A 23851-nucleotide genomic window follows, 5' to 3' on the forward strand; every position below is an offset into this window, starting at 1 on the left:
TACGTTTATAATAAAGCCTCTGTTTATTGGTTGGTTCATGTTCATATATGTCCTTCATACAGTAATAATATTATAGAAGCAGCAGCAGCTTGATGTGACACCATCACTTCTAGGATTTTGCCTTTTAAGGCTTCAGTCAAAACTTTACTTTTCTGGATGTGTAAACAAGAGGACGAGCAGATAATAGACTTCTATAGGAAAAAAGGGGAAAAGGCAAAAAACAACAACAAAAACAACTTTGCATAAAACAAACAACAGTAATGCTTGTGCACTGTGAAAAACATATTCACGGTGTGAAAAACAATGATGAAATGGTGGACACCAGAAGACACTACACAAACAATGGAAAACAAACTGTGGTGTGTTACACATTTGTGATACTGGTTAATATATATTAATGCTATTGATTAATAATAATCTATTTCTACAAGGATAAAATATGTGACCAACATTCACGAGGGAGAACTTGGAAAAGCTTTCAGTATTTGACAATGATAAAAACGGCAGCAAAACATCTACAATAACAACACAGAGTTGAGAACTGACCACATTAGGATGTCAAAAATAGACTAACACTTACTGCACATGATATGAAGCTGGATAATGATATAATGAATGAATCTTGGAATATGATTAGAACAAAATGTAAAATGGCAGATATACTGTATCACATATTTTGTGTACAGTATATGTATAAGTGTCACAGTTTCGGGCTGCTTCCGGTTTTACTTTGAAGGACTTCCTGCCTGTCATGTTTGGTTCTAGTCTCTGGTTTTACTTTGAAGGACTTCCTGCCACACTCACACCACAGCTCCTTTTAATGTCACCTCCGGGCCTCATTACACACACCTGACAATAATGAGCCATCAGCCTCAGTATTTGGCTCCCACCTCACACACCAGCCAGTAGCCAGATCGTTGCGTGCATTTCAGCACTTTCCAGCGTCCTTGTTCCTGTCGTGCTTCGTGATCCTGAACCTTGTTTTTGACCACCGTGAACGACTCTTGCCTACTCCTTGTCTGCCATGTCAACTGAACTTAACTCTGCCTGTTATTCTGACCACGAGATTGTCTCACCCTGAACTGTACCGCTATCTGAGCCTGCACGTTAATGAACCCTTCCTGTCCACGGACTTGAGACTGCCCGATCCTCTGGACCGTAATCCCGTGCTTACCTGAATGGATGAATGACCCTGCCTGAACTGACCCCTGTTGCTTAATAAACCCCTTTTCTACCATACTGTACCATACGCGATTGTCTGTGCTGTGCATGTGGGTCCGTCGTCTCCGGAGATCTGACAATAAGTTTGTGTGGGTTCTCTCCGGGTTCTCCGGCTTCCTCCCACAGTCCAAAGACGTGCGTTAGGTTGATTGGTCACTCTAAATTGCCCGTAGGTGTGAGTGTGGGGTTGTTTGTACATGTGTTGCCCTGTGATGGACTGGTGACCTGTGACCTGTCCAGGGTGCACCCTGCCTCTCACCCATAGACAGCTGGGAGAGGCTCCGGCCCCACGACCTCACATATTGGACTCAGCGGTTGTGGATGGATGGATGTAACACGCGTCTACATGTGTTTGTCCATCTAGATGTGAATGTACAGCCTTAATAAAAGCTGCGTTAGCGGCAGATCAGCACGTTGGAGTGAGTGTGAAGCTCCACAGCCAGATACAGGGGCTCAGTGAAGGCCGATGTGAATGTGTGGAGGCGAGCGTGACTGTCAGAGGACACTCTGTAGAAGGACAGAGTCCCGGCCGCCCGGTCCAGATACACTCCCACCCGACTGGACCGCGAGCAGTGGGACGCCACGCCGACCTTCCCCTCGCCGTGCAGAGCAAAGCAGCCTTCATGGGAGCAGGTGAAAGCCCAGGACTGGTAGTTGTGGCCCAGCTGGCAGTCCCCCCCTCCGCCCTTCCTCCCGATGGTTCTGTACGTTAACCCGAAGCTGAAGGGCTCCAACGCGTCCAGCTCAAAGTAGCAGCGTCCGTCCAGGCCTTGCTGACTCAGCACCTGCTGACACTCATCAAATCTGTGGGCGTGAGGAGGACGCGGCTGCTGCTCCGGCACCCAGCTCACCCGCCGGTTCTCCTCTGACAGAAGCAGGTTCTTATGCGCTGTGTTGGGGTCAAAGGTCAACTCACAAACATCTGGACCAAGGAACAATATTTAATTAAGGAGCAGAATCATGATTACTTTCAGGTTCATTTTGGCTCATTAGTTATTCCAGTTTCAGTGAGCTCTATCTTGTTTTAGTCTTTACTCACATTTCTTGAATCCAGGTTTCATGCGATGGCGTCCACCGTGTTCAACACTGAAACAAGGGTCAGATGTCATATTTATCAGAGGAACAAAGCTCTTTCTCTACCTGCTGCTAGTGACTCTTAGTGACTTATTCAGTGTGACTCTGCTACCGTGTCCTAACCTGTAAAACGTGTTTCAACCATAGAGCTACAATGACTTGAGTTGACACAGTAATTACTTGAGTTCTCTGCGTCTGTATTGTGGGTCGTTCCACAGCTCAACGAGCATCTTCTCTCCTGTGGCTCCCAGGTGGTTGTAGCTCAGGTCCAGCTCCATCAGATGCGAGGGGTTGGACCTCAGAGCCAGCGCCAGATGTTCACAGCCGTTCTCTGTGACCAGACAACCTGACAACCTGGAGACAGTGTTTGTACGTCAGCAGCAGGTCATGCACCGACACCAACAGGTAGACAGAACACTTCTATCCTGGAGCTGCTTCTTACCTCAGGGTGTGAAGTCTGCAGCACTGAAGTGAGAGTCCTTCACAGAGCTGCTTAACATCTGAATCCTTCAGGTCGTTGTTGCTCAGGTCCAGATCCCTTAAACGTGAGTAAGGAAACGCGAGAGCACAGACCAGGTGTTGGATCCACTCTGTTGTCACTCTGCAGTCTGCTAATCTAGTGGTGGAGGGAAACCGTTTGTTTTTATGCTCCATCAGCTGCACAAACTCTGAAGACACATCTTTACACCTACATGGCCTTTCTGCTGATCTTCACCGCTGGGATCAGCCTCCTCCTGCCTTCGTCTGAGGTGTTGTAGCTCTTCATGTCCAGAACCTCCAGGTGGTCCTTTGACACCTGCAGCATGTAGGCCAGAGCAGAGCAGTGCAGCGGGGGCAGGTCTGTGTTTGAACGATCCGTCAGCGTCAGGTATTCTTGGATCTCGTCTTTGACTTTGTGGTCTCTCATTTCCACCATCGCCTGGAACAGACTGATGCAGCCGTCTGGAGAGACAGTCTTTCTTCTGATAGATTTGAGGTAGGTCAGGGTTTTCTTGTCTGTGTCTTGGTTTGGGTCTGGTGACGTCAACAGACCCTGAAGGACTCTACGGTTCTGTTCAACCATAAGACCAAGCAGGAAGCGCAGGAAGAAGTCCAGGTGTTCGTTCTTCTTCTCCATCACCTTGGCAACGATCTTCTTGAGAAGATCAAGTACAGATAGACCACAGTGTGGGTCCTTCAGACCCAGGAAGCTGCAGAGCTCTGGGGTGTTCTGCTCCATAAGACACTCATAGACAAAGAGAGCAGCAAAGAACTCCTGAATGGTCAGATGCACAAAGAAGAAAACCTTCCTCTGGGAAAACAGGTCTTCCTTCCTCAGAACTGCGTTATAGAAGCCAGAGTAGACGGAGACTTCCTTCACATCGAGGCCACATTCCTCCAGGTCGCCCTCGTAGAATATCAGCTTGTTCTCCTGCAGATGAACAAACGCAAGTTTGCCGAGTTTCAGGAGAAATTCTCGGTGTCTCTCCAGAAGCCTCTGGTTGTTTTCCTCTGCGTGGGCATCGTATTTTCTGCTCCTGCGTTTGGTCTGAGCCAACAGGAAATGAGCCATCATCTCTGTCAGAGTCTGAGGGATCGTGTCTCTGTCGGCTCCTGTGAAGACCTCCTCAAACAACACGGTAGAAATCCAGCAGAAGACGGGGATCTGGCACATGATGCTCAGACTCGGTGATGACTGAACCTGTGAAATGATCCTTTCAGCAAGGCAGGAGTCGTGCCGGAAGCGTCTTCTGAAATATTCCTCCTTCTGAGCGTCGCTGAACCCTCTGATCTCCGTCACCGCGTCGATGAACTTGGCTGGAATCTGAGCGGATGCTGCTGGACGGGATGTGATCCACAGGTGTGCGTGGGGCAGAAGGTTTCCCTGGATCAGGTTGACCAGCAGGTCGCCCATTGGAGCCACTGCCTCCACAGATCTCACCACCTTCGATGAGTTAAAGTCCAGCTGAAGTCTGCTTTCATCCAGACCGTCCAGAACCACCAGCATCTCACTTTGGACATAACTCAGTGGATCCTTCAGGTCGCTCAGCACTGGGTGGAACTCAGTCAGGAGCAGGTGCAGGCTCGTCTCTCCTCCACTCAGATTCAGCTCTCGGAAAGCCAGACAGAAAATGAACTCCAGCTCCTGGTTCGTCCGCTCCTCGGCCCAGTCCAGGATGAATTTGTGCACAGCGAAGGACTTCCCGATGCCTGCGACGCCCTTGGTCAGAGCCGTTCTGACCCGTGTGTCTGGAGACGGTTTGAGGATGTCACTGAGTTTAACTATTGTTTCAAAAGAGAGCTGCTTGTTTAGTTTCCGTTTAGCGTGTGTGAGCTCATGTCCAACATCGGGCTCTTGTTCCCCCCCTGTGGTGATGTAGAGGTTTGTGTAGATACTGTTGAGAGCACTCGCTTGGTCAACATTTCCTTCAGACACCAAAGCAAACTTTCTTTGCATCTCTTCTTTGAGGTTTTTCTTTGCGCTGAAAAGATGTTTCTTACCTGTAATAACAAAATGCAGGACTTTTGCAGAACTCCCAGTATTACCTGTGCTTAAATACAGGTTGTATTAAATGCTTTAAATATCTAAAAGAATTTCTCATACTTATACAGAGGTCAACCCACCAGAGCCATCGTCTGTTCGTCTTGGTTTCTTCCCACCCTGATGGTGGTGCCGCACTGGAGAGTGGGATGTTTGTCTGTCTAAACAACGTCCAAGGCCGAGTTGGTCCAGATCCTTCATAACACTCTCACTCGCTGCACAGCTGGATGGTTCCCCAGTCAACTGTCTGGACAGAATATGAGAAAAACATCATCACATTCCCATTAATGACCACTGAGCATCTTCCACTTTGCTGCAGACCAGTTTAATGAGCATGTTTTCTTCTATGTCTCAACATCATGTTTAACTTGAATTTTGGGTGGAACAACAAACTATGTTTGGTGATTTCGTCACAAAATCAGTCCTGTTCATAAGGACCATAAAGCTCATGGGCATCAAATACTGTGTCTCACTTTTTTATTTTATTAACATACAAAATCTTTCATTATTATTAGGATTATTAGGATATTTGAGGAGCAGAGTTTGGTCTAAGTGGTAGAAGGTGAGCGAGTGAGCTGTTTCTTACCGTTTCAGATTCTCTGCTCCAAAGAAGAGTGGTTCGAACATGGATCTGTCACTTTTCATGGAGACGCAGCTGACAGATGTGGACTCTACTTCTCCTATTTCTGACCTAGAGTATGGGAGAAATATTTAAATTTTATAATTATAATAGAAATATAACAGGACACAAGACTTTCAGACCAGCGATTTGATTTCACATATTAGTCATAATATGGAATAAAGAATAAAGCTGTGGACTCGCTCTGTAATCTAAGATTTAATGACTGTCAACTCTCCAGCTTCGGCGGCATGGAGGTGCCACTGTCACGGCCACGGCCCGGGTGCCTTTCTGTGTGGAGTTTGCGTGTTCTCCTGTGATCGCTTGTGTTCTCTCCGGGTTCTCCGGCTTCCTCCCACAGTCAAAAAACAGATGTGTGTGTGAATGGTTGTCTGTCTGTCTGTGTGTTGCCCTGCGATGGACTGGATGGACTGTCCAGGGTGTAGCCCACATTTCGCCCATAGATACAGTAGCTGGGATAGGCAAACCCACACACAGGACTAAGTGGTAGAAAATAGATGGCTGTAACTCTCCAGTTTAATAAAGGCTTAATCTCCCTTCTTTATTAATAAAACGTTTATTAACCTGAATTTTATATTCAAATTCTACATGATCTGTACAACAAATAAATAAATTACCTTTGTGTCTTTGTCTGACAGTGAACATCTGTTCACACATTTAATATCTTCTCTAAAGTAAAGCAAATATTACCTGGTTGGTGGTTTGCTGAGAGACCCTGTAGAGTCAGATCCATTCCCTTTCTTCTCAGACATTTTCTAGAGGGTGAAAAATAAGCACTTTTACTTAAATATTAGCTATGTGTTGAATGTTAAATCAGTATCGCTATTTGTTGTAGTGATTTTTAGTCTTTATACAAAAAAAACGACTTTCCCAAAATATTACAATTCACAGATTCAGAACTGGGAAACATTTGCTTTAACCGTCCCCAAAACAAACAATGACTCTAAGTTGTCATAATATTTTCTTATGCATATATTGTTTTAAAAACTATAAGAACATTGGATTCACAATGTGCAAAAACATACAGTACTTGTTCTTTTACCAGTAATAATAAATCCATCTGACAATGTTTAGCACAGGTGAAGACCAGCACTCATAAAAGCGTGTAGGACTGCAATAAACACTATATTAAGATTTTACTAAAAAGCGACGGATTCATTTATCAAAGGTTGATACATGTAGATATAAAATTGCTACAGGAGGTTTTCATTCTAGACCAGTCAGTTCCTTTTATTGGCCTCTCTTAGAGTAGTTTCAGTTTCACAAGTTGAGGTCAGTCCACACCCGCATGTTCTAGAGTTCGCAATAACCAGCTGATTAACAACAAAACCTGTCACAGAACCCGCCTTTCACAGGTTTCACCTACACGACCTGCTGCACGTGTACATATATATATATATATATATATATGTATACGTATATATATATATAAAAAAAAAAAAAAAACTCTATTCTCACCCTCCGCGGGTGGTCTCATCCACTTTCCAAGCTCGGGTCCTCTACCAGAGACCAGGGAGCTTGAGGGTTCTGCGCAGTATCCTTGCTGTTCCTAGGACTGCACTTTTCTGGACTGAGATTTCGGATGTTTTTCCAGGGATCTGTTGTAGCCACTCCTCCAGTTTGGGGGTCACAGCCCCTAGTGCTCCGATCACCACAGGCACCACTGTGGCCTTCACCTTCCAAGCCTTCTCCAGTTCTTCTCTGAGCCCTTGGTATTTCTCTAGTTTCTCATGTTCCTTTTTCCTGATGTTGCCATCGCTTGGTATTGCCACATCCACCACTACAGCTTTCCTCTGCTCTTTATCCACCACCACAATGTCTGGTTGGTTCGCCATTACCATTCTGTCAGTCTGTATCTGGAAGTCCCACAGGATCTTGGCTCGCTCATTCTCTACCACCTTGGGAGGTGTTTCCCACTTTGACCTTGGGGTTTCCAGTCCATACTCCGCGCAGATGTTCCTGTATACTATGCCAGCCACTTGGTTATGGCGTTCCATGTATGCTTTCCCTGCCAGCATCTTAAGAATAAGAATAAGAATAAGAAAACCTTTAATAGTCCCGCAGTGGGGAAATTACCTCTCACAACAGCAGTACAGATGAGCAAGAATACAGGTACAGAACAGTTTGTGTTAGCACAGTACAAAGCAGTACAGTACAGTTAGAGTGAGTATGAGGTCATTGCAGGGTTATTGCACAGTAATGGGTATAAGATTTGTACCGGTAACAATATACATGATTGTTCACAGATTTACACAAATATTGTGCAGAGCAGGTTGCTATATAAACCACTGATGCAGTGGGTGAGTGACTGTGGTGGGATGTGGTCAACAGTTCTGATTGTACAGTCTGACAGCAGCAGGTAGGAAGGATCTACGATATCTCTCCTTCACACAGCGAGGGTGGATCAGTCTGCTACTGAAGCTGCTCTCCAGAGCAGACAGTGAGTCCTCCAGTGGGTGAGAGACCTGGTCCATGATGGATGTCAGTTTAGCCAGGACCCTTCTCTCACCCACCTCCTGCACCGTGTCCAGAGTGCAGCCCAGGACAGAGCTGGACTTTCTGATGATCCTGTCCAGTCTCTTCCTGTCCCTCGCTGTGATGCTGCTGCCCCAGCAGACCACACCGTACAGGATGGCTGATGCCACCACAGAGTCATAGAAGGTCTTCAGGAGTGGCCCCTTCACTCCAAAAGACCGCAGTCTCCTCAGCAGGTAGAGTCTGCTCTGACCCTTCCTGTACAGTGCATCCGTGTTATGAGTCCAGTCCAGTTTATTGTTCAGATGCACTCCCAGGTACTTGTAAGAGTCCACTCTCTCAATGTCCCTTCCCTGGATGTGCATCGGTGGGATGAGAGCAGGCTGCTGTCTGCGGAAATCCACCACCATCTCCTTCGTTTTCCCTACATTGATCAGGAGGTGGTTCCGCTGGCACCAGTCCACAAAGTTCTGAGTGAGTCCTCTGTACTCTGCATCGTCATCATCGGTGATCAGTCCGACGATCGCAGAGTCATCAGAGAACTTCTGCAGAACACAGCTGTCCGTGTTGTGTCTGAAGTCTGACGTGTAGAGGGTGAAAAGGAAGGGGGCCAGTACAGTCCCCTGTGGGGCCCCCACACTGCAGGTCAGAGTGTCAGACACACAGTCCCTGGCTCTCACAAACTGAGGCCTGTTTGTGAGATAGTCCATAATCCACTCCGTCAGATGAAGGTCCACACCAGCCTCCTCCAGTTTGTGTTTCAGAAGCATTGGCTGGATGGTGTTGAAGGCCCTGGAGAAGTCAAAGAACATGATCCTCACAGTGCTGCCGGGCGAGGAAGATGACGGCGTCGTCTACTCCTATGCCGTGTCGGTAGGCGAACTGCAGCGGGTCCAGGTAGGTTCCCACCGCAGAGCGGAGGTGACCCAGGACCAGTCTCTCCAGTGTCTTCATCAGGTGTGATGTCAGAGCCACTGGTCTGAAGCTGCTGGGGTCTTTGGCGTGCGGTGTCTTGGGCACTGGTACCACGCAGGAGGTCTTCCAGAGCTGTGGTACCACCCTCAGCTTGAGGCTCAGGTTGAAGACATGCTCCATAACTCCACACAGTTCGCCTGCACAGGACTTAAGGAGTCTGGAGCTGATGCCGTCTGGTCCAGCTGCTTTCCTGGCCTTGATCTTCCTGAGCTCACTTCTCACCTGGGTGCTGGAGAAGGATAGGGGTGGAGGGAGTGTCTTAGTGTGGTGTGAGGTGAGGGGTTGAGGAAGTGACTCAGTGTGGTGTGAAGTGAGGGGGTGTGGTTGGGATGAGTCACCAGTCGTCAGGGCTGAGGGTAGAGGGCTTTGTGTAAAGGTGTGAAGGGCTGTGGGGGCTGGTAATCCAGTGGTATGAGGTGACAAGAGGTTCGGAGGCAGCTGCTGGGAGGTGTGAGTGGGTGCTTGGTCAAACCTATTAAAGTGTGAGTTCAGCTCGTTGACCCAGCTCAGGTCCCCCTCAGCCTGTGGGTGTGGAGCTTTGAAGCCTGAGATGGTTTTCAGGCTCCTCCACACCTCACTCACATTGTTCTGCTGCAGCTGCTCCTCCATCTTCCTCCTGTAGCTGGACTTCCCCTCACGGATTTTCCTCCTCAGCTCCTTCTGCACCCTCCTCAGCTCCTCCCTGTCCCCTGATTTAAATGCTCTCTTCTTCTCCTTTAGCAGAGCTTTAATATCAGGGGTGACCCATGGTTTGCTGTTAGTGAAACACCGAACCCGCCTGGTGGGAACAGTGTTTTCACAGCAGAAGTTTATGTAGTCCGTTACACAGTCTGTTATTGCGTTAATGTCCTCCCCATGTGGGTCGCAGAGCTCCGTCCACACAGTGGTGTTAAAACAGTCCCTGAGAGCCTCCTCGCTCTCAGCTGTCCACCTCTTCACTGTGCGGGGCACCACCGGCTGCCTGTGTACAACAGGTTTATACACAGGCAGGAGATGCAGGATGTTGTGGTCAGCTCTGCCCAGCGGTGGGAGGGAGGGTGCAGTGTAGGCCTCTTTGGTGTTGGCATAGAATAAGTCCAGGGTTTTGTTGTCTCTGGTGGGGCAGGTCACATACTGGGTGTATGTAGGCAGAGCAGCTGAAGGAGGTGCATGGTTAAAGTCCCCAGAGATCAGGAAGAGGGCCTGTGGGTGCTGTGTTTGCAGCCTGCTGGTGACTGAGAGCAGGGTCTCAGAAGCTGTGTCAGCGTTAGCGGAGGGTGGGACGTACACAGCAAATAATATAACGTGTGTGAACTCCCGTGGCAGGTAGGATGGCCTCATGCCCACCGCCAACAGCTCAATGTCTCTGTTACACAGCTTCATTTTGACAGTGCAATGTCGTGGCATACACCACCTGATGTTCACAAACACAGCCAGACCCCCTCCCTTCCTCTTACCGCTGTTCTCCGTTCTGTCCGCACGTAGCAGATGAAAATTGTCCAGTGCGACAGTCGAGTCCGGGATGAGTGACGTCAGCCAGGTCTCCGTGAACAGCAGGACGCTGCTGGTTCTGTACTCCGGCTGGTGCCGTGTGAGCGCCGCGAGCTCGTCGATCTTGTTGGGGAGAGATCTCACGTTCCCCATGATGACGGAGGGGACAGCGGGCCTGAAGCGTCTCGTTTTCTCCCGTCGCAGTTTTCCAGCGCGGCGCCCACGTCGGGTCTTCACCAGCACCTCAGCGGTGATCTCGTGTCTGTCTCTGGGCAGAACTACGGCGCTGCGCAGCGCGATCAGCTGCTCCGCGGTGTAAACAATGCGCGCTCTGACCCCGACGCACATCGTAGCTTTAAAAACAGCGTTTGTACTGCGCCAAACTTAGAAAAACTATAAAAAAGCTGTGTACAGGTTGTGTACACTAATGTTACTAACAACACACTAGAAAGGTAAACTTAAATAAGTGAAGAAAGTAATAAATAGAAGTAAGAGGACAGGAGCTGTTGTGACCAGCAGCCAGCTCGACCGGCGCCGGAGAAAAAAAAAAAAAAAAAAAAAAAACCTCCAGTTATGTGCTGGACCGTCTCTGGGGCCTCTTTGCACAGTCTACACCTTGGGTCTTGTCTGGTGTGGTAGATCTGGGCTTCTTATAGCCAAGCACCTCTAGGATCACTGATGCTGAAGCGTATATCAGCTCATTGGTTTCTGTGATTGTTGTGGTAGGGATCGCTCTCAATGCTGCATTCACATCTTCCATGAGACTTTCTGATGGTACTTCACTTAGCCGTTGTAGTGGGGTTCGGGGTTGCCTGTTCAATCTCGCCATGATCTTATCTTTCAGGTCAGTCGCTGCCTCGCTCAGCATATCTGTGCTTATTGGGGCTTCGTACCCAATTTCCGGTTGGGGAGATGGTGAAACCTCCCCTCTGACCTGGCGTCCTGGCTCCCCCTTGCCGTAGCATTTTTTTTTGTGTTGTATCTCGTCAATCTCAAGTTGTGATAGCAGTTGCCGTTTGTGGATGTTGGAACACTGAGCTACTAGTTGCTTCGCCGTCAGCCTTGAATGTGGGTTTCTCCGTTCCCATTCACCGCCCATTCTTTGCATGTAACCCCTCTGACTAGGGTTACTTGAGTAGTAGCATTCCAACAGAGCCTTATTCTCGCATCTCAGCCATTTCTTTCTTGTTCCAGTAGCCCACTTCTCGTCAAGGTGCTCTGGTTCCCCAACACCTGACGCAGACCTTGTTAGACCGGGCGACGTCTGAGCCGGTATCTCATGTGGTTCATTGTCTCTCATGATATGAGGTAGGCGGTAGCTTGAAGGGTGTTGCCCAAGGACCCACACTGGATGCCTATGCGCCCTAACGGGGATTCGAACCGGGAACCACCCGCATGCAAGTCCTGTGAGTTTACCGATTGAGCTATATATATATATATATATATATATATATATATATAATAATTATATATATATATCTCCGCTATCCGCTCAATCGGTAAAGTCGCAAGACTTGTATACGGGTGGTCCCCGGTTCGAATCCCCGTTAGGGCAAATAAGCATCCAGTGTGGGTCCTTGGGCAAGACCCTTCAAGCTACCGCCTACCTCATATCATGAGAGACAATGAACCACATGAGATACCGGCTCAGACGTCGCCCGGTCTAACAAGGTCTGCGTCAGGTGTTGGGGAACCAGAGCACCTTGACGAGAAGTGGGCTACTGGAACAAGAAAGAAATGGCTGAGATGCGAGAATAAGGCTCTGTTGGAATGCTACTACTCAAGTAACCCTAGTCAGAGGGGTTACATGCAAAGAATGGGTGGTGAATGGGAACGGAGAAACCCACATTCAAGACTGACTGCGAAGCAACTAGTAGCTCAGTGTTCCAACATCCACAAACGGCAACTGCTATCACAACTTGAGATTGAAGAGATACAACACAAATGCTACGGCAAGGGGGAGCCAGGACGCCAGGTCAGAGGGGAGGTTTCACCATCTCCCCAACCGGAAATTGGGTACGAAGCCCCAATAAGCACAGATACGCTGAGCGAGGCAGCGACTGACCTGAAAGATAAGATCATGGCGAGATTAAACAGGCAACCCCGAACCCCACTACAACGGCTAAGTGAAGTACCATCAGAAAGTCTCATGGAAGATGTGAATGCAGCATTGAGAGCGATCCCTACCACAACAATCACAGAAACCAATGAGCTGATATACGCTTCAGCATCAGTGATACTAGAAGTGCTTGGCTATAAGAGCAACCATGGGAGCCATGAGAAACAATACCCACCATGGAAACGAAGGTTGGAGGCAAAAATCAAGGCAGCTCGGAGGGAAGTGAGCCAAATGACAGAGGCCCAGAGAGGTGCAATGAAAAGACCGATGCCCAGGAGGTACAGCCAGATGCCCATACCTGAAGCACTCGAAACTGCCAAGCAAAGGCTACAAGCCTTGGCCAGCCGTCTAAAGAGATACACCAGAGATAACGAAGCCAGACGAATAAACCGGCTGTTCGCAACACAACCGGCGAAAGTGTACTCTCAATGGCAGGGTAACAGCGGAGCAGACCCACCAAGGCTGGAAACTGAACAGTACTGGAAAGGGATATGGGAGAGCGAGGCATCACACAACAGAGATGCACAGTGGCTGGTGGATCTGAGGGAAGACCACAGCAACCTCCCTGAACAGAACCCAGTGACTATCATAGTGGCAGACATCCAACAAAGAGTCTCAGGTATGAAAAACTGGACAGCACCTGGCCCTGACATGATCCACGCCTAAAGAAGCTCATTGCAATCCATGAGCGCCTGGCAGCACAAATGAACCAGCTGCTAAGGGATGGGACTCACCCTGAATGGCTAACCGAAGGACGAACGATCCTGTTAATGAAGGATCCCTCAAAGGGTGCAGTCCCATCCAACTACCGGCCAATAACCTGTCTCTCCACAACATGGAAGCTCATGTCAGGCATCATCGCCGCTAAGATAAGTGGGCACATGGGTCAATACATGAGCGAAGCACAGAAGGGCATTAGTAAGGATACCAGAGGAGCCAAACACCAACTCCTGGTAGACAGAACAGTTGCCCAAGACTGCAGAGTGCGACACACCAACCTGTGCACAGCCTGGATCGACTACAAGAAAGCCTATGACTCAATGCCACACACATGGATCACTGAATGCTTGGAGCTGTACAACATCAACAGAACTCTAAGGGCCTTCATTGCAAACTCAATGAGGTTGTGGAAAACCACACTTGAAGCCAATGGGAAGCCACTTGCCCAAGTATCCATCAAATGTGGCATATACCAAGGAGATGCACTGTCCCCACTGCTGTTCTGCATAGGTCTGAACCCCCTCAGCCAAATAATAAACAAGACTGGCTATGGATACCGACTCCGGAACGGGGCCACCATAAGTCACCTCCTCTACATGGATGACATCAAGCTGTACGCCAAGAGTGAGCGAGACATCGACTCGCTGATCCACACCACCAGGATCTACAGCTCGTACATCGTGATGTCATTCGGGCTCGAAAAATGTGGGAGGATGGTGACAAAGAGAGGCAAGGTAATCCCCACAGAAGGGGTCTCACTCCCAGAAGGAACAATAGCAGACATTGAGGACAGTTACAAGTACCTTGGAATACCACAGGCGAACGGCAACCATGAACAGGCAACAAGGAATGCGGCAACAGCCAAATACCTCCAACGAGTAAGGCAAGTCCTAAGAAGCCAGCTCAATGGCAAGAACAAATCCTGGGCAATAAACAGCTACGCCCTGCCAGTGATCAGATACCCTGCGGGAATAATAAGGTGGCCAAAGGAAGAGATACAGACCACAGATGTTAAGACACGAAAGCTCCTCACCATGCATGGAGGGTTCCACCCCAAATCCAGCACCCTGAGACTGTACGCTAGCCGCAAGGAAGGAGGCCGAGGACTAGTGAGCGTGAGAGCCACTATCCAGGATGAAACATCCAAGATCCATAAGTACATTAAGGAGAAGGCCCCGACAGATGACGTGCTGAGTGAATGTCTCAGGCAGTGGAGAACAGAGGATGAGATGCTGGAAGAGGGACCATCATGGTAGGACAAGCCCTTACACGGGATGCACCACCGGAACATAACTGAAGTGGCTGATCTCAACAAATCCTACCAATGGCTTGAAAGGGCTGGGCTGAAGGACAGCACAGAGGCACTCATCCTGGCCGCACAGGAGCAGGCCCTGAGCACCAGAGCCATAGAGGCCCAGATCTACCACACCAGACAAGACCCAAGGTGTAGACTGTGCAAAGAGGCCCCTGAGACGGTCCAGCACATAACTGCAGGGTGTAAGATGCTGGCAGGCAAAGCATACATGGAACGCCATAACCAAGTGGCTGGCATAGTATACAGGAACATCTGTGCAGAGTATGGACTGGAAACCCCAAGGTCAAAGTGGGAAACACCTCCCAAGGTGGTAGAGAACGAGCGAGCCAAGATCCTGTGGGACTTCCAGATCCAGACTGACAGAATGGTAATGGCGAACCAACCAGACATTGTGGTGGTGGACAAAGAGCAGAGGAAAGCCGTAGTGGTGGATGTGGCAATACCAAGCGATGGCAACATCAGGAAAAAGGAACATGAGAAACTAGAGAAATACCAAGGGCTCAGAGAAGAACTGGAGAAGGCTTGGAAGGTGAAGGCCACAGTGGTGCCTGTGGTGATTGGAGCACTGGGGGCAGTGACCCCCAAATTGGAGGAATGGCTACAACAGATCCCTGGAAAAACATCCGACATCTCAGTCCAGAAAAGTGCAGTCCTAGGAACAGCAAGGATACTGCGCAGAACCCTCAAGCTTCCTGGCCTCTGGTAGAGGACCCGAGCTTGGAAAGTGGATGAGACCACCCGCGTGGGGTGAGAAGGGAGTTTTTTATATATATATATATATATATATATATATATATATATATATATATATATATATATATATATATATATATATATATATATATATATATATATACACGCCGCGGCTGTAGTAGTGTCTTCAGTTCGCCTCAGTTCTGTGTTTAATATATAATTATTTGCAATGGCTGTGTTTCATTTAGATTTCATAACTGTCCTGTGGTATTATTATATATGATTGATAGGAATTTCTTTACTTATTTCTGGTTTTGGTGATTAGAGATATGATGTTTTCTTGCTTCCTGTGGAAACAATAAAAGCGGAGCCGTAGGTTCCGGCCGCAGCTTCAATACTCAGCGTCTGGTGTCCTTGTGCTGCCCACACCCCTCAACAAATCACGACCACAACACAGCGCACACAGCCGGAGGGGTCTGGACGTTCCAAGCACGACGCACGACAGAGACCGAGAGGGCAGGTTACATATATATAAACACACAGTAGACGATGACAACACTTGAGCCGCGTTTCGCTTTTTCGCATTCAAACCGGACGTCCCGTCACTATAGTTGAAGTGAGCGAATCATACAATACTTACGGTAACTACGAAGAAACCGTGCTGTACAAATAGCTGAGGGACTGCGTTTATTCAAAGGTTTTGTAATAGGGACAAAAACTAAATACGTAATACATTTACTTTTTAATACATACATTTGTAAATATTTCCAAGCATACACAATAAATTTCATCATTTCATAATTTTTAAAGTTCCAAACGACATGAGCTCATTGTTACCGTAAACATCGTATGAATCGGTCACTTCAACTATAGTGACGCAGATGCGACTAGGGGAAATAGAACGGCTCCTCGTACGCAGTAACAGCTCGTTGTTTTCTATCGCAGACGAGGCTGTTGTTACATTCACATGGAGACGTTAAAACGCTCCCTGGTTCTGAACACGTAGGTGAAGGTCCGTGAGAGCATAAAGGAAACAACGCGACCGTCCCTGTGTTATTATGACTAATCATCAACGGGTCCCGTCTTTATGACGCAAAAACCAAAGAGCAAGAGTTGCTGACGGCGTAAAGCGGGTCGTTAGAAGGAGAACCAGGGTAAATACTTACACTGGCGCCAGCTGTTCCTCTGTGTTTCAACTTCACAAAAGTGGAAGTTGTGTCGGGAAATACGGGGGTTTCCAACCGCAGTCAAATGAGCCGCTGTAAGTTTTAGAATAGAGGCCAATTCCCTTTTTATATTTCCCATCAGTGAATATATTTTAAACACATTCACTGTAAATTCCATGGATTGTTGAATTTGCTTCGTCTCCTTACGACATTAATACTCATACTACTATACTCACTAGAGTAAATTATTATTAATACTCACTATACTCATTAGAGAGAGCGTCTCCGCTCTTCTCAGTGATCGCAACACTGTTACCGTAACTATCGCACGAATCGCGCACCTCGAATATAGCGACGGCTAGGTTGAGGGTAGGTAGGTTCTAGGTTGAGCTGGCCCAGTGGTCAGAACAGGCCTGGTTCTGGTGGGTGCCGACCTCTGGTGCAGTCAGAGTCCACTTTGTAACTGCATCTCTGCCTCTCTCTCTCAGGAATATCCATTTAAAATACAGCCATTTAAGATGACAACATGACACATCGTCTCTGAATAATGGAACAACCAGGTAATCGTCAGTAGGTGAACGGAGGCTGCTTATAAACAGCAGGAAATAAATGAGCCGGAATCCTCAGAACCGTGTGATGAGTGAGTGAACGTGAATGAAACCAAACATGGAGACACCTGCTGCACACACTTAGAGACTTGGACATTTTTATTGTTTGTGTGTTAGAACAAAAAACACATCTCATTTGAAGTTTTGATAACTTTTTGACATCAGGACCTTTTTACAGTAAAGCCTGAATTCCTACACGTCAGAGAAAGAACTGATGGATTGTGACAGCGAGGAGTGGCCTGAAAGAATGCATTCATTAGGGTTTAACACAGCAAATGTGAACTCAGTCGCTGGAGCAGTTGGTCTGGATCACCTGCATGACTGTGCTCCACCAGCGGCTCCCACTGCCAAACAGCCAGCATGAAGGCGTCGGACGCAGGTGAGTTTCCTGCAGCGTCAAATGAAGGCGTCTGCTCAGTCCTTCATCTTTGTCTGCACTACTTTTATACCTATCGACTCTGTGGCGGAGGTTGAGCTCTTTTTACTACTCGCGCTGTGTAAAGCAACAAACAGCTTCCTGTCTTTTATATGACAAAGGTCATTTATTGCTGAACATTATCAAAGTCACACATAACGCTTTCAGATAACTAGTTCTCTGTGCGTATTTATTTTCTGGGTTGTGTTTCTCAGGTGACGTGAAATGTCTAATGTCAACTGTCACTGAGGAAAACAACAGGATGAGCAGGTGAATTTAAACGTCTCACAAGCGGATCGTAGCTTTAGCTCTGCCTTGTTTTCTGAGAGATGTTGGTGAAATGATCATTAAAGTGACTTTGTGTGTTGACAGGAGCTCAGGACGTCCCTCCTGCTCGTCCTCTGGTGAGTCTGCTTCCCTTCACATTCGCTGCAGCCCCAGTTGGACGCACTCATTGAGTGTGTTTCAGGTCCGGCCTCAGCCGTGGCCTCCTTCCTGGTGGGGCTGCTGTCAGGAGCTGCTGGAGGTCTGCTGCTGGGAGCCACAGCCGTCGTGGTGCTTCAGGCTCTGGAGCTTCTGGACGGAAACCAGCTGCTGGTGGAGAAGCTGCACGACTTCATGGCGGTCAGAGGAGCCAACGCGTCCCAAAGCGCCTGCAGCGAGCGGCAGCTGAACGTTGGAGTGTCCGTCCTGGCCGAGGCCTTGGGGGTGCTTTGCTGCGTGCTGTCGCTGTGTGCAGGAGTGTGTGCTGGGTTGTGGGTTCACGCTGTGATGACTAGAAGCTGCAGAGCAGCGGTGGGGGGGGGGGCTGTGGCTGTGGCTGGGACCGTGAGTCTGCTGTGTGTGGCTGCGTCTGGATCAGCTCTGGGTCGAACTCTGGAAACAAGTCTGGCCTTTATTTTCAAGTTAGACTTTTCAATGTGGTTGTCTGCTTCACTGTATTTCATAGGTGTGAGTTACATCGGCCTATTACTTTCAAACATCATCTATCATTGTTATAAGTTGTCAAGTTCCTTCTTCTTTCCCATCATAGTTTTGATTTTAACTCCAGGAGCCGTTTACACCATCGTTTTACTGGCTTTGTTCTTTAAAACAAAGCTGCTGCTTCTCGTGGTCTTGGTTCCAGTTGTGTGCGCTTGTTTCCCACTAGAGAAAACACACGACTTCCATCTGATCACTGCACCTGTGCTCCTGATGCTGTGCGTGACTGAGCTTTTCAACATGGCCGACCAGCCCATCGTTTCCTTCCGGTCTGTGACATCGGCCGACGCGGTCGGTGCCGTTCACGAAGGCGTCTTTGTTGGACTCTTGGCCTCCCAGCTGTTCGCAGCTGCTGTAGGGATGTCTTTCGTGGCGTCTTGGCCCAAAGGTGGAGCAGGTAGAACCTGTGCTGGTGCTGCAGGCTGTGGAGCAGCGCTCCTCGCTGCCGTGGAGCTGGCGGCGCCTGCGCTGGGTCCGGGTCCCGCCATAGGAGCTGTGCTGGGGGCGGCGGGGGCGGCGGGGGCGTCTCTGTGTGCAGCGGGGGCGCTGGCAGCAGTGGAGCGCTGTGTGTGGGTGGGGAGGTTGGGGGTGAGCGTGGGGGCGGCTGCAGGAGCGCTGGTGTCGTCGTGCTCCCACAGCGGACTGTCAGGGACCTTCATGGCTCTGTGTGCTGCTGCCGTTCCTGCTGGACTCTATCTGCAGCTGATGCTCAGCTCCGTCCACAAACGCTGTGTTTGGCCAAACCTCAGGTTCTTGTACTGTTTCCTGTTGTTGGCGGCTGCTTTGTTGTGGTTTAACTTTGCCTGCACTGATCAGCCTGAATCCTTTGGGTTGATGCCACTGGCACTGATTCCATTTCTACAGTGGGTTGTGCTTTTGATGCACACGCTGAATATGGACAAGTGAGTTCCTGTGGATCCACTGTGACACATGTGACAGGTCACAGGCTTTATGGGAACATTCCAGTATATGGTTTTACATGAACTGGTTGACTCTAATGTGAATTGTAGTGGCTTCAGGAGACAAAGGTGCTGAGAGGCTAAAATAGAGTCTTGTTGGTCAGATGCAAGAAGGAAAACTTTGCTAGGAGGAGGATGGATGATCAAAGAACATCATCTGGATGTTCCTGCGTCTTTGAGTCATAGCTACTCGGCACAAGCTGATGAAAGGAAACGGCTTTGCAGTGACAGCAACAGCTTTAAACTGAACAACTAAAAGAAAGATGGTTCATTTTAGACAGATATTCAGTCTTTACTTTCTGCATCTGTACATGTTTTTTGTATTTGTTTTTAACTTTGTGTGTGAATATTCTATATTAAAATTCTACTACTTTGCATTTTATGCTGTGTTTTTATGTTTTACTGCTGTGAAAAGGGAATTTCTCAGTTTGGGATCAATAAAGGACGTCTATCTACTGTATCTACCAATGTGTTTCCCAGATTTAAAAGCTTCCTTGCTCCAATCTAGTGACAGCTGGGATTAGTCGGGATGAGTTGTAAAGGTCATATATGGCTACTATAACATGCACTTCTTGCAAAAACAATTGGTATTTAATTAAAAATTGTGGGAGGAGTAAACAAAGTAATTGGACCTTACTGTGGATTTTTATGGTAGATTTTATCTCATGTCCCTTGTTTGCAATAACTACTTCAAGTCTGTGACTTTGTTTGAGGAATGAAGCATTTTCTTTATTTCACACAATGTGTTACTTTCATGTCCTGTGACACAGATAAAAGTCCTGCCAGTAATTTGACTAAGCAAATGTGTGGTCTGTCTCTGTGGCCCTGTAAGGAAGAGGCTGGATGCTGTTGTATAATAATAAGATCATTGGGTTTCACTTTAATACAAATAAATAAAAATAAATAAAACACTCTACCTTTGCAAACGAACATTGTTGGTATTATTATTCTGTCATGCATGGATTTTAACAGTGGCACAGTCTGTCCGATTCCATTTTACATATATGATACAGACCTGTTGCTCCCTTTAACCACTGTTTGTTTGGATTGTCAACTTATCTGTTAACAACCATGTGTGATGTTCTGACTTTGCTTGTTTGACCAGTTTTAGTCTCTCTTGACTGCCTGTATAATATTAGCCATACACAGCTTTGATAGAAATCTGGCCACAATATAATGAATGCATTTGTGACATTTTTACATGTGACATTCATTTTTAACAGTAATGCTGCATCAAACGTATGTACACAATAATGTGGATTGAGCAGTTTCATGTACTGTACAAATAAAACATCCACTGCCTCCTTAGAAAAGCAACAGGACCAACAGGTGAACACACACAAACTGAATTTACACAGTTACTCAGTGTAATGACATTTCATTTTCTGCATCTTCTATGGTTTGTTTGATAAAGATCCAGGATGACCCTCGTGTTTACTGGTCTCCTTCTTTGGACCAAACAACTGCTTCACCTGGGTGCTGGAGAAGAACACTCCTTCAACCCCTGTCCTTCTCCAGGTGAGAAAAGAGCCCAGGAAGATCAAGGCCAGGAAAGCAGACGGTCCAGCACTGTGAGGATCATGTTCTTTGACTTCTCCAGTGCCTTCAACACCATCCAGCCGGTGCTTCTGAGACACAAACTGGAGGAGGCTGGTGTTGACCTCCATCTGACGGAGTGGATTATGGACTATATCACAAACAGGCCTCAGTTTGTGAGAGCCAGGGACTGTGTGTCTGACACTCTGACCTGCAGTGCGGGGGCCCCACAGGGGACTGTACTGGCCCCCTTCCTTTTCACCCTCTACACGTCAGACTTCAGACACAACACGGACAGCTGTGTTCTGCAGAAGTTCTCTGATGACTTGATTGTCGGCCTGAACAGCGATGACAATGATTCAATGTACAGATGACTTACTCAGAACTTTGTGGACTGGTGCCAGCCAAACCACCCCCTGATGATCACATGGAAAACGAAGGCGGCAGCCTGCTGTCATCCCACTGGTTCACATCCAGGGGATGGACATTGAGAGAGTGGACTCTGTCCTGGGCTGCACTCTGGACACGGTGCAGGAGGTGGTGAGAGAAGGGTCCTGGCCAAACTCACATACAGTACATCATGGACCAGGACTCTGACCCACTGGAGAAATCACTGTCTGCTCTGGAGAGCAGCTTCAGTGGCAGATTGATGCACCCTCGCTGTGTGAAGGAGACATTTCGCAGATCTTTCCTACCTGCTGCTATAAGACTGTACAATCAGAACTGTTGACCACGTCCTGCTACATTCACTCACCCACTGCATCAGTGGTTACGTAGTAAATCTGTGACGTGTTTGATGTAACGATCAATGAGTTTGTCTGTTGGTCTCCTGTTCATGGTCAAACAGAGGCCAAGCTGCAGATGAAGACCTTGATGGACATGGATCAGAATGCAGCCTTCACAGACGCTGGACACGTGGTCTAAGAGGCTGATGGTGGTTGTCATAGTAATAGAGTATCATCAGTCTTAGTTATATTTTATCTGTAAATGTTCTTACTTGGATTTAAGCTGCTATCAGTCTGAGCTTCCTGTGTTTCTGCAGAGCGTGCGTTGATGGAATCTGTAGAAACCAGTTGCCGCACCTTGATGGTCAAAGATGATCTGCTCCAAACCGACGCTGACGCAGGTTCTGATTCCATCTTTCCTTGGCCTCTGACAGGTTGTGTCTGCTGTGTTCTGTCTCCATCACGCTCACGCAGCTGCTCTGCGCTCCAACTGGAGACCCCATCGTTCTGCTGGGGGATTTCAACGCCTTTGTGGGCAATGACAGTGATACCTGGAGAGGCTGAATGGTGGTATGTTATAACAAACACCTTGTTCGAAAATAAGGGTGTCCATCAGTGCACATGGCACCTGTACACCCTCGATAATAGACTTTGGTTTGTCACCTGACGTTCGGCCATATGTTTTGGACACTCAGGTAATGAGAGGAGCTGAGCAGTTAACCGATCACTACCTGGTGGTGAGTAGGATCCACTGGCAGGGAAGGAGGCTGGAACGACTTGGCAGAGCCAAACGTATCATGGGGGGTCTGCTGGGAACGTCTGGCTGAACCCTCTGTCAGAGGGGGCGTCGGACGCCGGAGGTAAGGGATGCCGTCAAGTTGAAGAAGGAGTCCTATCCGGTCTGGTTGACCTGTGAGACTCCTGAGGCAGCTGATGGGTACCGACAGGCCAAGCGTGCTGCCGCCTGTGCCATTGCGTTTGGCCTCAAAGAGATTCTGGCAAAGCATTTGACGTCCTTCACCAACTCTGTTTTCAGTAGAGGTGGGGAGCTGTTGACCTCGACACGCCTTCTGCCTTCTGGAAGCAGATGCAGGGGACTCAGAGGTGGACTTGCCCATCACCCAGGCTGAGGTCACCGAGGTGGTTTCTAAGCTCATCGGGGGCAGGGCAGCGGAGGTGGATGAGATCCGTCCTGAGAACCTCAAGTCTCAAGGATGTTTTTGGGGCTGTCTTGAGTGACACACCTCTGGAACATTACGTGGATGACAGGGACAGTTCTCTGGACTGCACAACCAGGGTGGTTGTCCCTCACAAAAAGGGTGGCAGGAGAGTGTGTTCCAACTATAGGGGGATCACACTTCTTAGCCTGCCCTGCTCAGTACTATGCCCTGGCATAGACTTTCCCATTACAGGTACAGATCAAGTACAGGTAGACCACGGGGTTGGTCCTTCAGACCCAGGAAGCGCTGGGGTGTTCTGCTCCATTAGACACTTATAGATGCAGAAAGCAGCAAAGAACTCCTGAATTTTCAGATGCACAAAGAATAAGGCTGTGGTAACAGCATTGGGATCACGGTGAAAGAAAAAGTGAAAAGGTAAAGAGGAGTGGAAATGATATTAGAGCTACTGGAAATTATAGGATACAATTTAATCTGCATGTAGGGAAATATTCACTCATAAAAATGATTACAAAAACTCAACTGGCCTCTTTTCCAATGTTCTTAAAACCTGCTCAGCCAAACCTGCATGCACTGTGATTCTTGCTTTAGCATTTAATAATGACGGGACACTCAGATTCCTCCATATTTTCTATGCAGATAAATTATCATTTATTCCACTGCCAAAGCCCCAGAGACATATCAGTGGAGATTCTGCTTCCTGTATTCTTCTGTACCTGCCTGTAGATTTTTAGGGTGGGAAATTTAAAAACTAAAAGGGGCAATTATGTCACTGTGATGCAACCTCTATTGTATGTGGCAGTCAGAATTGCTGAGTGCTCCTAAAAGCCCTTTGAGAGTTTTAACAGTAGGCTAATGATGGTAGATGCTAGGCTAGTGATTGTAGATGCTAGGTTAGCGACAGTAGATGCTAGGCTAGTCACTGTAGATGCTAGGTTAGCGACAGTAGATGCTAGGCTAGCAACGGTAAATGCTAGTCTAGCAATAGTAGACACTAGGTTAATGACAATAGATGCTAGGCTTACAGGTTTGCTAGTTATTACAAGTTTGGAGAAAACAG

The 23851-nt window shown here is 48.0% G+C and overlaps 2 protein-coding genes across 7 annotated transcripts in view; one reads left to right on the forward strand and one right to left on the reverse strand.

Annotated features, from left to right (window-relative positions):
- On the reverse strand, positions 1-16668 carry LOC114867928 (NACHT, LRR and PYD domains-containing protein 12-like). Of its 3 annotated transcripts, none has more exons than XM_055513370.1 (9): positions 16390-16668; positions 6147-6211; positions 5403-5507; positions 4900-5063; positions 2988-4776; positions 2738-2911; positions 2476-2649; positions 2261-2307; positions 1-2110 (listed from the first exon to the last, which is right to left on the reverse strand). In XM_055513370.1, the coding sequence occupies exons 2-9, from the start codon at positions 6206-6208 to the stop codon at positions 1617-1619; spliced, it is 3009 nt and encodes a 1002-aa protein (XP_055369345.1). In that variant the 5' UTR covers positions 6209-6211; positions 16390-16668; the 3' UTR covers positions 1-1616. The 3 variants fall into 3 exon arrangements, with proteins under 3 accessions (XP_055369345.1, XP_029026943.1, XP_055369346.1); XM_029171110.3 differs by having other exon boundaries at positions 1-2143; XM_055513371.1 differs by lacking the exons at positions 6147-6211; positions 16390-16668 and having other exon boundaries at positions 1-2143; positions 4900-5059.
- Positions 16071-23851, forward strand: part of LOC114868450 (uncharacterized) — a 14086-nt gene continuing 6305 nt past the window's right edge. Inside the window, exons 1-6 of one of the 4 annotated variants that reach the window (XM_029172061.3) lie at positions 16071-16377; positions 16878-16949; positions 17176-17376; positions 17628-17682; positions 17785-17816; positions 17882-20268. In XM_029172061.3, coding sequence (XP_029027894.2) covers positions 17358-17376; positions 17628-17682; positions 17785-17816; positions 17882-19299 — 1524 coding nt within the window. In that variant the 5' untranslated portion in view covers positions 16071-16377; positions 16878-16949; positions 17176-17357 and the 3' untranslated portion in view covers positions 19300-20268. Of the gene's footprint in view, positions 16378-16669; positions 17377-17627; positions 17683-17784; positions 17817-17881; positions 20269-23851 lie in introns of those variants that run through there. The other 3 variants (XM_029172054.3, XM_055513665.1, XM_055513669.1) reach the window with 3 other exon arrangements.

The sequence above is a fragment of the Betta splendens genome, chromosome 2 (assembly GCF_900634795.4).
Source record: "Betta splendens chromosome 2, fBetSpl5.4, whole genome shotgun sequence".
Taxonomy (NCBI): Eukaryota; Metazoa; Chordata; class Actinopteri; order Anabantiformes; family Osphronemidae; genus Betta; species Betta splendens.